This window comes from Mustela lutreola, chromosome X (assembly GCF_030435805.1).
Source record: "Mustela lutreola isolate mMusLut2 chromosome X, mMusLut2.pri, whole genome shotgun sequence".
Classification (NCBI taxonomy): Eukaryota; Metazoa; Chordata; class Mammalia; order Carnivora; family Mustelidae; genus Mustela; species Mustela lutreola.
This window is the reverse complement of record NC_081308.1, coordinates 62,983,812-62,999,624: the sequence shown is the minus strand read 5'-3', so window position 1 is coordinate 62,999,624 and position 15,813 is coordinate 62,983,812. Positions and strand designations below refer to the sequence as shown.

The window sequence follows — 15,813 nt, the reverse complement described above, 5'->3', positions numbered from 1 at the left end:
TCATGGCAGCAGTATTCCTAAAACCCAAAGTGGAAACAGCCCAAATGTCCATCAGTGGATAAATAAATATACACTAGTAAATATTGATGATGAATGTGTAATAATAATATATTAATATTTTCATGTAGTAGAATATTGTTTGGCGATAAAAAGGCATGAATGCTGACACATGCTATACAACATGGCCGAGCCTTGAAAACACTGTCAGAGTGAAAGAAGCCAGTCACAAAAGACCATATATTGTGTGACCAGATGTGTTATGAAGTGTCTAGAAGAGGCAAATCTGTAGAGACAGAAAGAGCATTAGTCATAGATAGGTGGGGCTGGGGATGCGGCAGGGAGGAGGTTGGGCAAAAATAGGGAATGACTGCTAATGTGTGTGGGTTTTCTTTTTGGGTGACGAATATGTTCTAAAATTTACCATGGTGATGGTTACACAACTTTGTGGATAAACTAAAAATTACCGAATTACACAGTTTTTTTTTTAAAAGGGTGAATTTTATGGTATATTAGTTATATTTTAATTTTAAAAAAGGCACTTAAAAGTTAGCATATGACCCAGCCAGTGATTATACAGTTAGGTGTATACCTAAAGGGAAATTAGAACATTTGTCTACACAAAAACTTATACACAGATGCTCACAGAGCAATATTCAAAAGAGCCAAATACAACTGATGAATGGACAAAGAAAACATATGTCCACACAATGGAATATGATTCAGCAGTCAAAGGGAACGAAGTGTTGCAACACACTACAACATGGATGATCCCTGAAAACCTTGCACTAAGTGAAACAAACCAGTCACAAAAGACTGCATATTGTATGATCATACTTACATGAAATACAGGTCACGGTTGCCTAGAGGCTGGCAATGTGGAGTGACTGCTAAATGGCATGGGGGGTGAGTTTCTCTTTGAGGGTGATAAACATGTTCAAAAGTTAGGTTGTGGTGCCAGTTGCACAACTCTGAATATATCCATGGAAGTGTACAGTTTAAATGGGTGAATTTTATGGTATGTGAATTATATCTCAATAAAGATGTTAAAAAAAACTCAGAACTGTAAACCTAAAAAAAGACAGAGGCACAAGAACCTTTAAAAATAGTATTAAGAAAGCTAAATCTCACCGTGCAAACATAGAACAAAAAGGGCACTTTCAAATACATTCAGAACAAAAAGCTGAATGAGCAATAAATAGGTCTCTGCCCTGTGCCAACAGTATAATAATGATATGTGACAGAGGTAAAATTCTTCAATTACTATTTTTGCTCCTGCATTCTCAGTTCCCCAGAGGGAACTGCAGCCCAATATGAGTAAAAAGGTAGTAACTGAGAACTTGACTCCTTTAACAGGAGTTCAAATATCTTGAAGCAGAGAAATTATAGCCAAGGAAGTGGAGTGTACTCTCAAATGAGAATGCTGAAGCGCTGTCAATGATCTTTGAGGAATCACAGAGAAAGATGTTCCAGAAGACTAGGCAGATATAATTTCAATTTTCAAAAAAAAAGAAAGAAGAAGGAGTAGTAGAAGTTAATTCTATAAATTAAAGACTGGTAAGTTTGCTGTAAGTCTTCTAGACTATTAGGGGATGGATGATTATGGGATGGCTTTCAAGAACCTAGAAATGGAAGAATAAGCACTAGAAGCCAGCTTGAAGTCACTAAGAAGAAGTCAATTTAGTCTAATCCTTATTTCTTTTTTGTCATGTCTCTAAACTGGTAGCTAAGAGAAATATGGCAGACTTTGTATATCTGAACTTTAGCAAGGCATTTGGCAAAATCTCTGACAAGGTCCTTAAGCACAAAATAGAGAAATAGGGGCTGGTTGTTAATTTTTGTTAGATAGATTAATAATCACTTGAAAGATCATTCCCAAAGCATACAAATCACCAGGCCCCAACATGCTAGACTAAGTTCTCTAACAGCATACACCGTGGGGTTCTTCTAGCCTTAGGTCCTTCATCATGTATATCCAACAGCTTAAATGAAGATATGGAGACCATGCTGATGAGGTTTATAAGTGACAATATCTAAAAAGGACAGTGAATACTTGGGATGACAGAATCAGGAGACCAATTTTAACCATAAGCAGTTGGGGATAAAATCAAACCAAACCAAACAAAAACTAAAACTTGCCTGGACCAGATGAAATCAAACCAAGGGCCAGATCCAAATCTCAGACCTAAATTAGAAAATGAGTGCAAGGGAAAGAAAGAGGTTTTCACTATTTCTGGTATTAGCCTTGAACTTGAATTATAGCTACTGTTAGAAAATAACCCGAAATATTTCAGTCAAGATACCAACAACACAGTAAGAGTACTGGAAGTTTCCATCTACACTTGTGGCCTTAATTTTTCTCACCCTCTTTCAGACGGTCCCCTTCAGCCTTGGTTTTCTTCTGTCTTTCTGATCCAGCAAGGTCTACGAGATGCAGCTTGGAGCGAAAGCTGCTACTCCTGTGATGACAAGAAGACACCAATGAGAATGGTTAGGTCAATGAGAATGACCTGCTGGCTCTTGTTTTCTTTCAAACCAGTCAAAATGGCTCCACTGGTTACCAGTGCTCAGGGTACTGATGTCTGATGATTCATCAAATGCACTTAAGAAGCAACTTACTATTCAACCTTGGTAGAACTACCGTTAACAATCTTGACTCTTTAAACTGCGAACAGCAACTTACTTGTCACTCTTCTTTCTTTGCTCTATGGAGATGGTAAAGATGGCATGAGATCGGGATGACTGGGAGTTCATCGCTGTGGAGGCCACGGTCCTACAGTTGTTGCCCTGTTCTAAACAGGAAACAGTATCCAGAGCGACTACAACAGTCTTTTCAGTGAGTCCCACAATCTAATTCAAAGAAAGAAAAAAATGCCCTTATGATTCTGTTTTACATACTTCACCAGAGATAGAAGGACCAGTAGGTTAAAAAATAATGCTTTGATGTTCCAACAGAACCTCAGCAAACAGAACAGGTGTGGTGATGGGGAATGTTTTAACCAGCAGCTCTGGGGTGACTGTAAACCATGGTCTCTCATCTCCCTTGGGATTTCCAAAACAAGGGTACCAGACAACACTGGAGCTAGAAGAGATCTCTACATTTTAGGATAGAGCAACGGATAGGTGCCTTCTGGTGAGCCCCCATGTGAAGGTCAGCTTTGGCCTCAAGAACAGCAAAGGCAATGCAAATACAGTATTTCTCTTTGCTACTTTCTCCACGTGACCCTATGCCCCTCCCTATACCTCTGACTGGTTTTAGACATTTTCACTAGGGGAAAGAGTGGGAAAACAGGGTCCTAGGCTTGGTACTGTATCTACCTGAGAGAATTTGTACATGTTAAAATCTCTTGGAGCATCTGGAGATTGAACTAGATGATTATGAAGCCCCTGCTAGCCCAAATATGCTATTGTTTTATTACTCCCTAGCTCCCAGATCTACATCTGTGGCCCTGATTTCTGGTCCTTTGTTTCTTTTCTTTTTTTTTTTTTTTTTTAAGATTTTATTTATTTATTTGTCAGAGAGAGAGCGAGCGCGAGCGAGCACAGGCAGACAGAGTGGAAGGCAGAGTCAGAGGGAGAAGCAGGCTCCCTGTGGAGCAAGGATCCCGATGTGGGACTCGATCCCAGGACGTTGGGATCATGACCTGAGCTGAAGGCAGCTGCTTAACCAACTGAGCCACCCAGGCGTCCCTGGTCCTTTATTTCTAATTGCCTGCCACTCACACTTGGAAAATAGTGAATTATGAACCAAACTCATCTTCCTTCCACCAGCACCAACTCTCTCCACTTCTATTACTCTATGCTCAAAACCTCAAATTCACCCTCCTCTCCTCCCATTTCTCCAGACCTCATCTATCTCCCACTCCTAGCCATTTTTCTTTTGAATCCATTGCTTCCTTTTATTTCCACATCTACCTGCTTCGTCCTTCAAGCCTTACTTATTTCATGCCTGAAGAATAAGACAAAGTTTCTCCAACATTCCTCACCCTAGTCTGTCTTCTTTTCAAGCCACTTCTGTTTAGTCTCCCTAAAATCCTGCCACTGAAAATGTCACCAAATAACCACTAGTTCTGTGCTAGATAATGAAGACCCGATGAGATTTTAAGACACCCTCCTAACCTCCAGGAGCTAACACAGTTGGAGAGATATACACATAAGGTAAAAACTTGTAAAAGTAGCCAGAGCTGTCTCACTTATATACTGTCTACAGGGATGGAACGAATGAAGCTTTAGCCTGGCTTCATAATCTGGTCCTAACACACCTGTTACTTCTCAACCCAGGGCCTTGAATCCAGATAGACTGTGCTAGTCTTACCACCCTAAGGAGTGTATTTTCTGCTTAAGCTACTCCTTGCTACAAGATTACACTTACTTCTTTTCTCTCTACTTATATACCATCTATCACACCTGAAGAGTGGTTGACAAACTTGTCCTTACCCATCCCAATTTAAATAAAAAGTGCACACTTTGTATTGAAAATTGTACCTCAAAGAATGCTTGGGATTTAATTCCTGCTTTGGCATGGGACATATAATAAAAGATCTTGGAACTGGGTCAAGACCTGGCTCAGTACCAATATTCTTTCTGGTGATAGTATGCACTTTGTCCACTTTGATAAGGTTTCTTATCCCCACTATCCAAATCATCTTCCTGTATTCCAAGTGTATCAGGCTTTAAAAAAAAAAGATTTTATTTATACTTGAGAGAGAGGGAGGGAGAAGCAGACTCACCACTGAGCAAAGAGCCCAACATGGGGCTCGAACCCAGGACCCTGGGATCATGACCTGAGCTGAAGGCAGATACTTAACCAACTGAGCCGCCCAGGTGCCCCTATCAGGCTTTCAAAATAGGTCTGATCTTTCAAGTCTTGCTTTTAATACCTGGCTAATGTCTTAATAACCCAGAAGAAAACAAAAAAAACAATCAGAAGCACATCTGCTCCTCATGCACCTGTACCCTAAACCTTCATCTTCCTGTGCAGTGAAGGGTGGAAGAGGAATAAGATAAGACACTATTTGACCAAGTTTTCCCAACTATATAAACTACTCCCATCCACTTCCAGCCTTGGATTCTCTTCCTGAATACTCGAGCTGAAGCTAGACCCAAACTCTGTCTGTTTTCAATACTGGCTTCTGGATTTGGTCCACTCCCATATACAAAACTCCTAAATTTCCCTCAAATTTTCTGTTCAGCTATAGCTCCTCATCCTGCATCTAAACCATGACAGAAACTTCTCATGTAAGTGATCTCTTCTTCCTGTGGTACTTATGGATTTAAAATGTTTTATATTATTTAATTTCTTCCTTTTAAATATTATCCCAAAGCCTACCATAATGTCTGTTATAGTGCTGGCCCAACAGAATTTTCTGTGACCATGGAGATGGTCCGTATCTGTGCTGTCCTATAGTAGCCATGTGTAGCTATTGGGTACTTGACACTATTGGGTTGGTGTGACAAAGGGACTGAATTTTAAATTTCATCATATCTTAGTTCACTTAAGTTTAAATAACCATTTGTGGCTAGGGGCTATTATAATGAATAGCCCAGGCTTGGAACTGTGTAAATAATTAATTAATATTTAGTTGGTAACAGGAAGATGACAAAACTTCCTTCCCCACAAAAGCTCCCATTTAGGAATTCTAGACTAACAAAGGAAATCAGGATCACACAAAATCTTACAGACTGAGATGTCAGCAGCCATTTAAAACTACAGTGGCAAATAAAAGCGATGTGAACTTCAGCAGTAGCCAACATTTTTCAGTAACAACAAATGAGAGACAAACACACCTTTATGCCTTCTTTGGGATCCTCTCGTATATTTATTTGAGAGGCTTTCTCACGAGACGGGCATAGAAGATCCAAGATTTCTTCATTGTAAATCTGGTATTGTTAAAAATAAAGTGGTAAAAACAAGATGTTAACAGTGGTAATTTGAGGGTGGTGGGATTATAGGTGATTTTTTAAATTCTTTGTGACTTTCTGTATTAAAAAATTTTTACAACATATTATTTTCATAGTTAAGAAAAGGCCTTTAATCTCACATGTAAGTATTTGATACTTATAAGAATGAATACACATAGTCACTGTAACAAAATTGAGACTGCTCTCTCAAGACAGTTTCTTGGGAATAGCAGACACAGTGAAAAGTTATACAAATGCCCAAATTCAGTTCTTTGACAATACCATAACATCATCACCTTCCCTGATTTGGCTACAATGTTTAAGTAATGGGTCTTTAGGGGACAATGGAAATGGGAAGCACTGGAGAAGTGGCAACCAATATTTCAACAACCAGAACTTTCAGCATTTACAACAGTGTGTAGTACATAGCAAGCACCACATTTGTTTGCTATTATTGTTGTTGCTGCAATTTAACATACCAGGTTCTTCAGTAATTTTTACATTTGATTACCTGACCATAACTGGGTTAATCAAGAGATTCAAGAAGGCTAAATCTGAATGATGTTTAACTCCCAGTCTTCCAACTCTACACCTCCAATACCCATTAACGTATTAAGATTCAACTCCAGGATGAAGTATTCACATACAATATATAACTTCATGCTTATATTATGTAAGCTTAATCAATGCTTGTCAAAGATATCACTGCTATGGAACCAACTAGCTAGTTTCCCCAAAACCATAAATTTCCTGAACACGTGTTCGAGGTCATGAAGTTAGATATAACTGGCCAATCCAGTTGTATAGTGATATTCACTAGAATGAAAACCCCACAAGGGTAGGGATTTTTATGTTTTGTTCACGGATAGATCCCAAGTACCTAGAACAGGCCCTGTAACACAGTAGGTATTCAGTAACATCTGTTGAACAAACACATTCTATCACACAGCTCAATACTTCACCCATTTTCTCTAACATTCTTCCTGAAGTAGAAGCATTATCACTTAGGCCTCAAAAGAGCTAAGGGGAATAAAATATTTTTCTGCAGACTCTACAGGGAATCAGCAGCAGAGGCCAAATTGGAATTAAAAAACTCCTATCATCTTTTTATGCGGCAATGCCAACTCCTCTAACAATCAGATTAAACAGACTATTCTGACAAAAAAAGAACTGGGCGGGAGCCAGCTCCAACTGAGCCAGTAAATTTTCTCTATCAATTTATTAAAATGTACTTTACTAAAAATGCAATTTACTAATTTGAGTCTGCCAGGAAAAAACTTGATTTGGATTTATTTTTTTCTACCCGAAGAAACATTTGAATTCAGTATAATTAAAGATAAATCATTTACCTCCAAGTACGACACTTTCAGAGTAAATTCGATGTCACTCTTTTTATCAATTTCTTTGAAGAGCAACTGTATTACCCTTGGGATGACCCCAACTGTTGGTTCATTCTCTTGCTCTGCAGTATATGCACCTCCCATTGAATAGGTTTTTCCAGAGCCAGTCTGCCCGTAGGCCAGGACGGTTGCATTGTATCCTGGCAAAATAGAAGTCACAAGCATAGTAGTGCTCATATTTTCATCCAATCAACAAAATACCCTTTCCTTCAGCAATTACTTGCAACAAATTGAGACTGCTCCCTTGAGACAGGGGTCTCTTCGGAATAGCAGACACAGAGAAAACTTACACGAGTGCCAGGATTTTGCATTACTCCAAACCAGCAAAGGAGAAAAATACCAGCCCCAGAATGTGTGCCCCTCTTCATTGCCCTTAAAAGCTAAGAAGTCAAAAGGTATGACTGAAATAATGAAAGTGGCCGACTCACTGCCAAGAAGCCATTCAGAGCTTTCCAATTCTACTTTTAGCCATGTTAAATTATGGGAACTAAATGCAAGTCTTAGAAGGTTCATAAATATAGGGAATTCCAATGTATGTGTTTTTGATGACCAGTCTTCATCTGAAAAGTCACCAAAGTTGATTTTTATAATCAATGAAAGCATCCACTCCTTATCTAAACTCTCAGACTGCACCTGGACCATATATATCAGCCTCCTTGGCCTTTTTTCACCCTTTTTAAAAGAACTTGTTTGTCTAAATGAAGACCTTCCTTGATATTCTGAAAGATCATAAGATGTTCCATTAAGATTTTCATTGTAATAAATAGATAGTATTACCTGGCATGACTATGGGACAAACGAATAACATTCTACAATGTTCTACAATACCACAGATATGTATATATAGTAATAACTGGGGAAACCAAGTTGCAGTACTTTTCCCAAAATATTCAGGGCTCTCTGGTATTGGGAATTCAGAGTACAGGAGGATGATGTTGAGCTGACTGAAAAATATTGGCTTCATATTTGCAACTGAGAGCAATGTTAACCAAACATATATATTGGCATCACTATCTACTTTATATTGCCTCTAAAGACTATAATTTAATTCTCATAGATTCCCAAGTTAAGATAAAAGTATAGAACTATAGTGCTAGCAAGATTCTGAGGAAGCTGACCAGATAATGAAGGGTCTGGAAACCATACTGTTTCCAGAACAGCTAAAGGAAAGAGGAGTGGTTTATTGGAAGAAATGGGCAGAATCACATAATTGTCTTCTTTTTTAAAATTTTTTTAATTTTTAATTTTTTAAAAAGATTTTATTTATTTATTTGATAGACAGGGATCACAAGTAGGCAGAGAGGCAGGCAGAGAGAGAGAGAGGAGGAAGCAGGCTCCCAGCTGAGCAGAGAGTCCGACGTGGGGCTCGATCCCAGCACCCTGGGATCATGTCCTGAGCTGAAGAAGGCAGAGGATTAACCCACTGAGCCACCCAGGCGCCCCTAATTTTTAATTTTTTAATAAACATATAATGTATTATTAGCCCCAGAGGTACAGGTCTGTGAATCTCCAGGTTTATACACTTCACAGCACTCACCATAGCACATACCCTCCCCAATGTCCATAACCCCACCACCCTCTCCCTACCTCCCTGCAACCCTCAGTTTGTTTGTGCGATTAAGAGTCTCTTATGGTTTCTCTCCCTCCCAATCACATCTTGTTTCATTTATTCTTTTCCTACCCCCAAAACCCCCCAAGTTGCATCTCCACTTCCTCATATCAGGGAGATCATATGATAGCTGTCTTTCTCCGATTGACTTATTTCACATAATTGTCTTCTAAATGCGTAAATAGGAAAAAGATGAACTTTATGGTGGAGAAGCCTGGCAGATAACACCATAATCGAATAATCAAAATGAACATCAGCAGTAATGAAACGAATCATCAAGTGCTACCCATCAGGATTCAATGGGAAGAACACAGCACCACTTCTGTGATATTCCTGCTACAGATATACAACCTGAATTCAGTCATAAATAAACAGCAAACAGACCAAAAATGGTAAACAGCTTACAAAACAACTGGTGATCTTCAAGAATCAGGATCACAAAATTAGAAAAAAAAAATAGAGAGAGACTGAAAAAACTTTAGAATGAAAGAGACTAGATAGAGACAATACAACTAAATACAAGTGCTTTTGAACGAGATCCTTTTACTCTAAAGGACATTACTGGGACAACTGATGAAACCTGAATCCTGAATGAAGTCTGAGGACTAGATGGTAGTAATGCAGCAATGCTAATTTCATCATTTTGATGCTTACATTGTAGTTATGTAGGAGGAAGCCCTTGATTGTAGCAAATATACACTGAGGTATTTAGGGGGCATCAGGTCAACACTTCATCTCAAGTGATTCAGGAAAAAAAGTTCTTTATGCTGTTCTTGCAACATTTCTCTAAGTTTGACTTTATTGCTTTAATATTTTAAAAATGTGAAGCGAAGTGTTCAGTGTCCTCTGAGCCACAACATCATTTTAAAAAGTGGAAAAAATATGTGAATTTGCCTAGAGGGATGAACTAATATCATGGGCTGAAATTATAGGGAAGCAAATTTCATCTCAATATAATCTAGCGCAATTGGAGTTGTCCAAAATCCAAACAACGGGACCACCTTGTGAGTCAGTGAGTTCTGTATCAGAAATAAAATTTAAATGGACACTGGAAGTTCACTTAGAGAAATTTCTGGAAAGCATTTTTCTTTGGATACAAAGTAAGACTACATGATGTACAAATGTGTCTTTCATCTTTAAGGGACTGGTGTGAAGTGGCTTAACTTCTTTTACATAGACCTCTGCTTTGAATCCTGAATAACCTCTGTACTGAAATAATAGTAATTAAACACCCCTCAGGCACTGCTCCCTTCTTTAGAACCCTGCTTTCATGCTGTGGTCTTCAACAACACTAAAGTCTTAGCTTCTTCAATAAAGATTATTAACTGATCAGAGGACTCAGACACTTTAGGAAATAGCCTTCTTCACCTAAAAGAATTCCATTCATCATGCAAGATCTCTCTCAAAGATTGCCTGTGCTGTTACATTCACCCCTAATCTCCCACACAGAGTTAGTGCCATCCTTTTGGTTTTCATAACACTTTGAAAGCAGTGCTACTTCTACTGCAGCACTGATTCTATTGTGTATTTTTAACTCTTAAAATATTTTTTCTTAAAGGTAAGTGCAAAAAGGTTAAAATGTTTTATGTATTTAAAATTAGGTATGTAGTCATCTACTTCCACTCCTACTCTTCCAGGGCCTGAAAGCTATATAATTTTTCTCTGAATCCTCAACAGGCTTCAGAGTACCTGGGCCTTAAGTAGGTTGGCAAATGATCATCTTTTTTTTTTTTTTTAAAGATTTTATTTATTTATTTGACAGAGAGAAATCACAAGTAGGCAGAGAGGCAGGCAGAGAGAGAGAGAGGAGGAAGCAGGCTCCCTGCTGAGCAGAGAGCCCGATGCGGGACTCGATCCCAGGACCCTGAGATCATGACCTGAGCCGAAGGCAGCGGCTTAACCCACTGAGCCACCCAGGCGCCCGCAAATGATCATCTTCAGCACCCATAAAAGGGCTTAGAATCTAATGAAGTTCCAGGACAAACAAAAATATATATACAAGTCAAAGAGGGGCAGAAACACAGAAAGCAAATACAGTAGAAAACTAGCACCAAGGCTACAGACATTCACAAATGATACTGAGTTGGTTCCTAGGCTGTGGGCTTTTTGAAGGCAGGACTCACGCTTCATCCATTCCTCTATTTGCAGCACCCATGTACCACGGCTGACACCAAACATACGCTCGAGAACCGGTGGAAGAATCAAATAGCCTCACCTTTAAATATGCCTTTTATGAGTGGAGCTACTGCTGTATTGAAGACTTCTTCCTGTTCCGTAGACGGGTCAAACACAAAATCGTAGGTAAAGGATTTGTCAGTACCAACCACCACCTAGAGAAGGCAAGGGACACGGAGTAAGAAAAATGCAAGGCGAGACCACGCCCCTACTGCCATTTGACCCCAGCTGTTCAGAGGCAGGCCCAGGACTCTTCCTACGCACCTGAGGTTCCCCGGGTACGAAAGAAAGGCACATCTGGCAGCCCTCACTAATCTCTTTGGGGACCAGAGGGCGACATCGCAGTGCCACTCTTACAGGAATTCCCTTCACCTCTTCCTTCATGATCCTACCGCAGCACCGTCTCTGCGCAGGGGGGAAAGGAAAAGATACTTGCTGATGAATCTTTGGTAGGTCGGGAGGGGTGGGAGTTCCCGCCCGCCTTGAAGGGTGGGATGCGTTACGGAACTCGGCAGTATAGGTGGCAGCCTCCCGGTCCCCAGCGGGATCGCTGCCTGCGGAGAGTCACTGATCCTCAGACTTGGCCACGACCGGACAGCCCGTCAGCCCCACGCTCTGAAGAGAGAGAAGTGAAGTCTGAAATGAAAAGGAAAGCCCCCAGCGGAGATGTCGACAAAGAACCTAAGCCCCAGCGTACCAGGAAAGGCAGATCCTGAGCGAAGGTGTGCCCCCTTAACTCACCAAACTAAACGTCCCTTTCCCGGTCTCCCGCCGCCCTGTCCCGACCCGAGCTTTAACCGCCAAGTTTCAAATCAGTCCCTGAGGCGCCAGCCAATCGGAGCGCAGACAGATTGCGGGACAAGCACGCACGTCGGCGCGCGCAGGAAGACGCGTTGGGAAGGGGAGGACCTGCGCGCCGCACCCTGAACCCGCCCCTTCCGACCCACCGGAGCATCCGCTTCCGGTTTCTACACTGGATCGGCGGTGAGTGGCTTTTGAGGTTCCTGAGGCCTGCGGGTAGGTGAGGTGGTCTGGCGTGTACTGCGGCTTATGCGCGGGACTCCAGCGGAATGCGGGGCGGGGACCTGGAGGATGGCTGGCGGTGGAGGAGGGGTCGTTTTTGGTGATCCCCACCATTACTGATCACGACTACGGGATGTGGGGCGGTGCCGAGTCCCTATGGATATTGGAGGCAGCCCTCCTTTGGACTTCGAAATTAGACGTTCCTGATTTCCCCTTCTCTGGAATGAATACGGTAACATCTTTTTTTTCAGGACTGTTGTGAGAAAGGAGACCATCTCTATGGAGTAACTAACAAGTTGTTTGGCATCCAGATGTTCAGCAAAGTTCATTGTTTTCTTCCGACTTTTTTCTTCTTTCTCTCTCTCAGTCTCTGTCACCAGGAAGTGGGCTGAGCCCATAGTCTGACACCCTTGGGGTGGAGTGGAGTTGTTTTTTGAAACTTGCTGGACTGCTGACCCTAGTGAACCGTTGTTTTTTTTTTTTTTTTTTTTTTTTGTCAGCTTTGATTCACCCTTCCTTCCATTCCAGGGCCTTGCTGGAGATGGACAGCCGAATTCCTTACGATGACTACCCCGTGGTTTTCCTGCCTGCCTATGAGAATCCCCCAGCATGGATTCCGCCTCATGAGGTGGGAATGGTTGAGGAGGGAATTCATCCCTGTGGGCATGAGATGGTTTATGAAAGGTAGAATGGCAGGGTTAGAAATCTCAGTAGACGGTGAATTCTAGCCTTTGTTATAGCCAGGGGACCCAGAAGTTGGATTCTGAACAACTGAGCCCATTGGGAGCTTCTAATGGTATCCTCCTGCCAGAGTACATTCACACCAGAGAATTCTGGAATTTCAGAGCCCTAGTTTCTATTCTCTCAAGACACAGAGGTGGGGGAGCTCCTGGGCTGCTAACATTTCCCCCTGCCATCCACCTCCCCATTTGGGCAGTGTTAGCTGTTCCGCTTACAACTAAGTTCATGGCCGCACCTTTTCCTGACTTCAAGGTGATACATTTTTAGTCCAGGTGAAGATGTGTATAAAATCTAAGGCTGATTTCTGGGGTTGCTGTGTCTTGCAGAGGGTGTATCACCCAGACTACAACAATGAGTTGACCCAGTTTCTGCCCCGAATTGTCACACTGAAGAAGCCCCCTGGAGCTCAGGTGAGCCTATGGAACAATTGTGTCTTTTTTTTTTTTTAGATTTTATTTATTTATTTGAGAGAGAGAGAGAGAGTGTGCATGCACGCACAGGTTGGGGGAGTGCAGAGGGAGAGGGAGAAACAGACTCCTTGCTGAGGACCCTGAGATCATGACCTGAGCCAAAGGCAAGATGCTTAACTGACTGAGTCACCCAGGTGCTCTGGAACAATTGTGTCTTAATCCAGGCTAGCTTTGTCTGTACCAGGCCCAGAAGTTGACAGTGGTTGAGGGAATTGATGGGAAAGCAGGTAGGAAGGTAAGGAAACTTTAATGGGCAGAAAATCTGAGATACCACTTCCATAATTTCTGACTCCTCTCTGAGGAACATGTAAGCCAGGCTGGCATACAGTGATGCTATTAGATGTTCTTGTGTGCATGACCTATATTGATCTGTGCTCTTTTCTTACAGTTGGGATTTAATATCCGAGGAGGAAAGGCCTCCCAGCTAGGAATCTTTATCTCCAAGGTATGTGGGCCTGGTAGGCAATATGGATTGCTCATTCCCTTTGTTAAATTACCAGATTGCAGAACCCTAGTGTCCAAAGACCTGGGAGGAGAATGATAGAGTAGACCTACAGAAGAGGCATCATGGGGACACCCTTTCCCATGTAAAACTTCTCCCCTCGCAAACCATCTGTTTCCTTACATTTCTCACACACATGCACGCTAGCACCTTACATTTGAATAGCACTTAATTTCACTTACAGCCTTTGAAATTCTCTCAACCTCAATCTCATGTATTCTCTCCTTGCCAACAGGTTATTCCCGACTCAGATGCACATCGGGCAGGACTTCAGGAAGGGGACCAAGTCCTAGCTGTGAATGATGTGGATTTCCAAGACATTGAACACAGCAAGGTGAGCACAGCATCTGGGCTTTGGTGAAGTGAGAAGTCATCCCTGGTGTAGGAAAGGTTGGACAGGATTAGCCTAGTCTCTAACTTGATAAGAAGGAGTCTCCAGTAAGGAAGTCCATTAGGAAGAGCAGCCAGTAGTGACCTGGAAGGTTGGAGTAGCAAATGATTTTTCTCTTGTTATGATACTGTTCTGGATCGTATCTTCATTTGTACAAGCTGCTGTGTTCCTTCCAGGCCGTTGAGATCCTAAAGACAGCCCGTGAGATCAGCATGCGTGTCCGCTTCTTTCCCTACAGTAAGTGCCACTCACTTTTTTGTTTACCTGGGAGGGCCCTGGGTAGGAACTCTTTAAATATGGATTACTAAAGCCCCCACTGCCACGAAGCTGGGGATGGGGAACTGGGAATGCAGGCCTGAAAGTAACCCGTTCTTGTCTTCCTTTTCTTTTCTCCTTTTCCCCAGATTATCATCGTCAGAAAGAGAGGACTGTACACTAGAGAGTTGCAGCCCATAGTGCTCCACATGGAATGTTCTAGGACAAGCTGGTTAGGCCTCAGGGAAGCCTCTTCGGAAACTCTACTCTCAGCCCCACCCTGGCAGAGTGGAGTGGGGAGGCTGGGGACACAGTGAGGCCCCACCACCAAGCCATCTAGCCAACTGCATTACCCAGACTCTTCTGTACTTCTTGTTCCCTCATTCTGTAGGTGGGCTTCATTCCCTGAAATGGGAAGAATGGAGATCTCTAGATATAGCCTGTGGAGAGCCCAGCTAGAAAAGGCAACTGACATTTATTGGGGACCACGTGCTAGACAACTGCACATGTCACACCGTGTTCACTAGAGACTAGAAATCAATAGAAGAAAGAATCTTGAGGCAACTGATGTTTATTGACTACCGTGTGCTAACCAACTACACATTTGCCCTCTCATTTTCATCAGAGTCTAGAAATCAGTAGCAAAAAGAATCCTGGGGGCCTTCCATCTCATCCCATTGTTGTACTACCTGTCTCAGACCCTCCTCTCATCCCATTGTTGTACTACCTGTCTCAGACCCTCCAGAGACTTCCTGGGATTGTTTTTCCCATCTCTGTTCTCCTATCCTCTTCTCTCCCCTGCCCTCCCGCCCTCCAAAATAAAAGGCAATGCTGAGGAAATGTCGGTGTGACTTTTGGATGATACTGACTGGGTTTTAAATGCTGTTGAGGCAAAAATAAAAGCTCTTCCAAGGAGAGAAGCCAGTGGGAAGTACGAGCACAACTGTATCTGGCCAGTCCATCAGGAAGGTGCAGGAACCTTCCCTTCAGTGTAACTGAGGAATGGTATAGGGTGAGGTGAGTACTGGAAGAAACAGTGCCCCTTCCCTCATGAACTTTGGGCTTTTCTTTGCAGGGATGTGATATTAAGGTAGTTGTCGTCTTCCCCAGGATCTTTGATCTGGGACACAAATGAAGGGAGAGGCTTAGAGGCATTCCTTTCAGGGACAGCAGTAGGAACTAATTTCCAACTTGTAGGCTGAGTGATACTATTGACTTCCCTCCTTTTCTCCACTCTAACACCATCTTCATTACCAGTTCATTGTTAGCGAATCCAGACCACACTTTATGCCATTTCCATTGGCATCTTTAAAATACCCATTCAGAACAGAAAGGTTTCTAATGAGGTA

General features: G+C 42.0%; 2 protein-coding genes across 7 annotated transcripts in view; one reads left to right on the top strand and one right to left on the bottom strand.

Moving 5' to 3' along the window:
• KIF4A (kinesin family member 4A) overlaps positions 1–11,964 on the bottom strand; it is a 128,402-nt gene extending 116,438 nt beyond the window's left edge. For 2 of the 4 annotated variants that reach the window (XM_059157059.1, XM_059157061.1), the window contains exons 1-7: positions 11,824–11,964; positions 11,347–11,487; positions 11,123–11,237; positions 7,248–7,438; positions 5,785–5,877; positions 2,681–2,847; positions 2,362–2,456 (exon numbers count right to left, since the gene is read on the bottom strand). In XM_059157059.1, the coding sequence (XP_059013042.1) occupies positions 2,362–2,456; positions 2,681–2,847; positions 5,785–5,877; positions 7,248–7,438; positions 11,123–11,237; positions 11,347–11,466 (781 nt within the window). In that variant the 5' untranslated portion in view covers positions 11,467–11,487; positions 11,824–11,964. Of the gene's footprint in view, positions 1–2,361; positions 2,457–2,680; positions 2,848–5,784; positions 5,878–7,247; positions 7,439–11,122; positions 11,238–11,346; positions 11,488–11,590; positions 11,764–11,823 lie in introns of those variants that run through there. The other 2 variants (XM_059157060.1, XM_059157062.1) reach the window with 2 other exon arrangements.
• PDZD11 (PDZ domain containing 11) lies at positions 11,932–15,304 on the top strand. Of its 3 annotated transcripts, none has more exons than XM_059157068.1 (7): positions 11,932–12,066; positions 12,634–12,733; positions 13,173–13,256; positions 13,705–13,761; positions 14,054–14,152; positions 14,386–14,446; positions 14,614–15,304. In XM_059157068.1, exons 2-7 carry the CDS (start codon positions 12,647–12,649, stop codon positions 14,646–14,648), a joined length of 423 nt encoding a protein of 140 aa, XP_059013051.1. In that variant the 5' UTR covers positions 11,932–12,066; positions 12,634–12,646; the 3' UTR covers positions 14,649–15,304. The 3 variants fall into 3 exon arrangements, with proteins under 3 accessions (XP_059013051.1, XP_059013050.1, XP_059013052.1); XM_059157067.1 differs by having other exon boundaries at positions 12,000–12,099; XM_059157069.1 differs by lacking the exon at positions 11,932–12,066 and adding an exon at positions 12,130–12,337.
• The last annotated feature ends 509 nt before the right edge of the window (positions 15,305–15,813 follow it).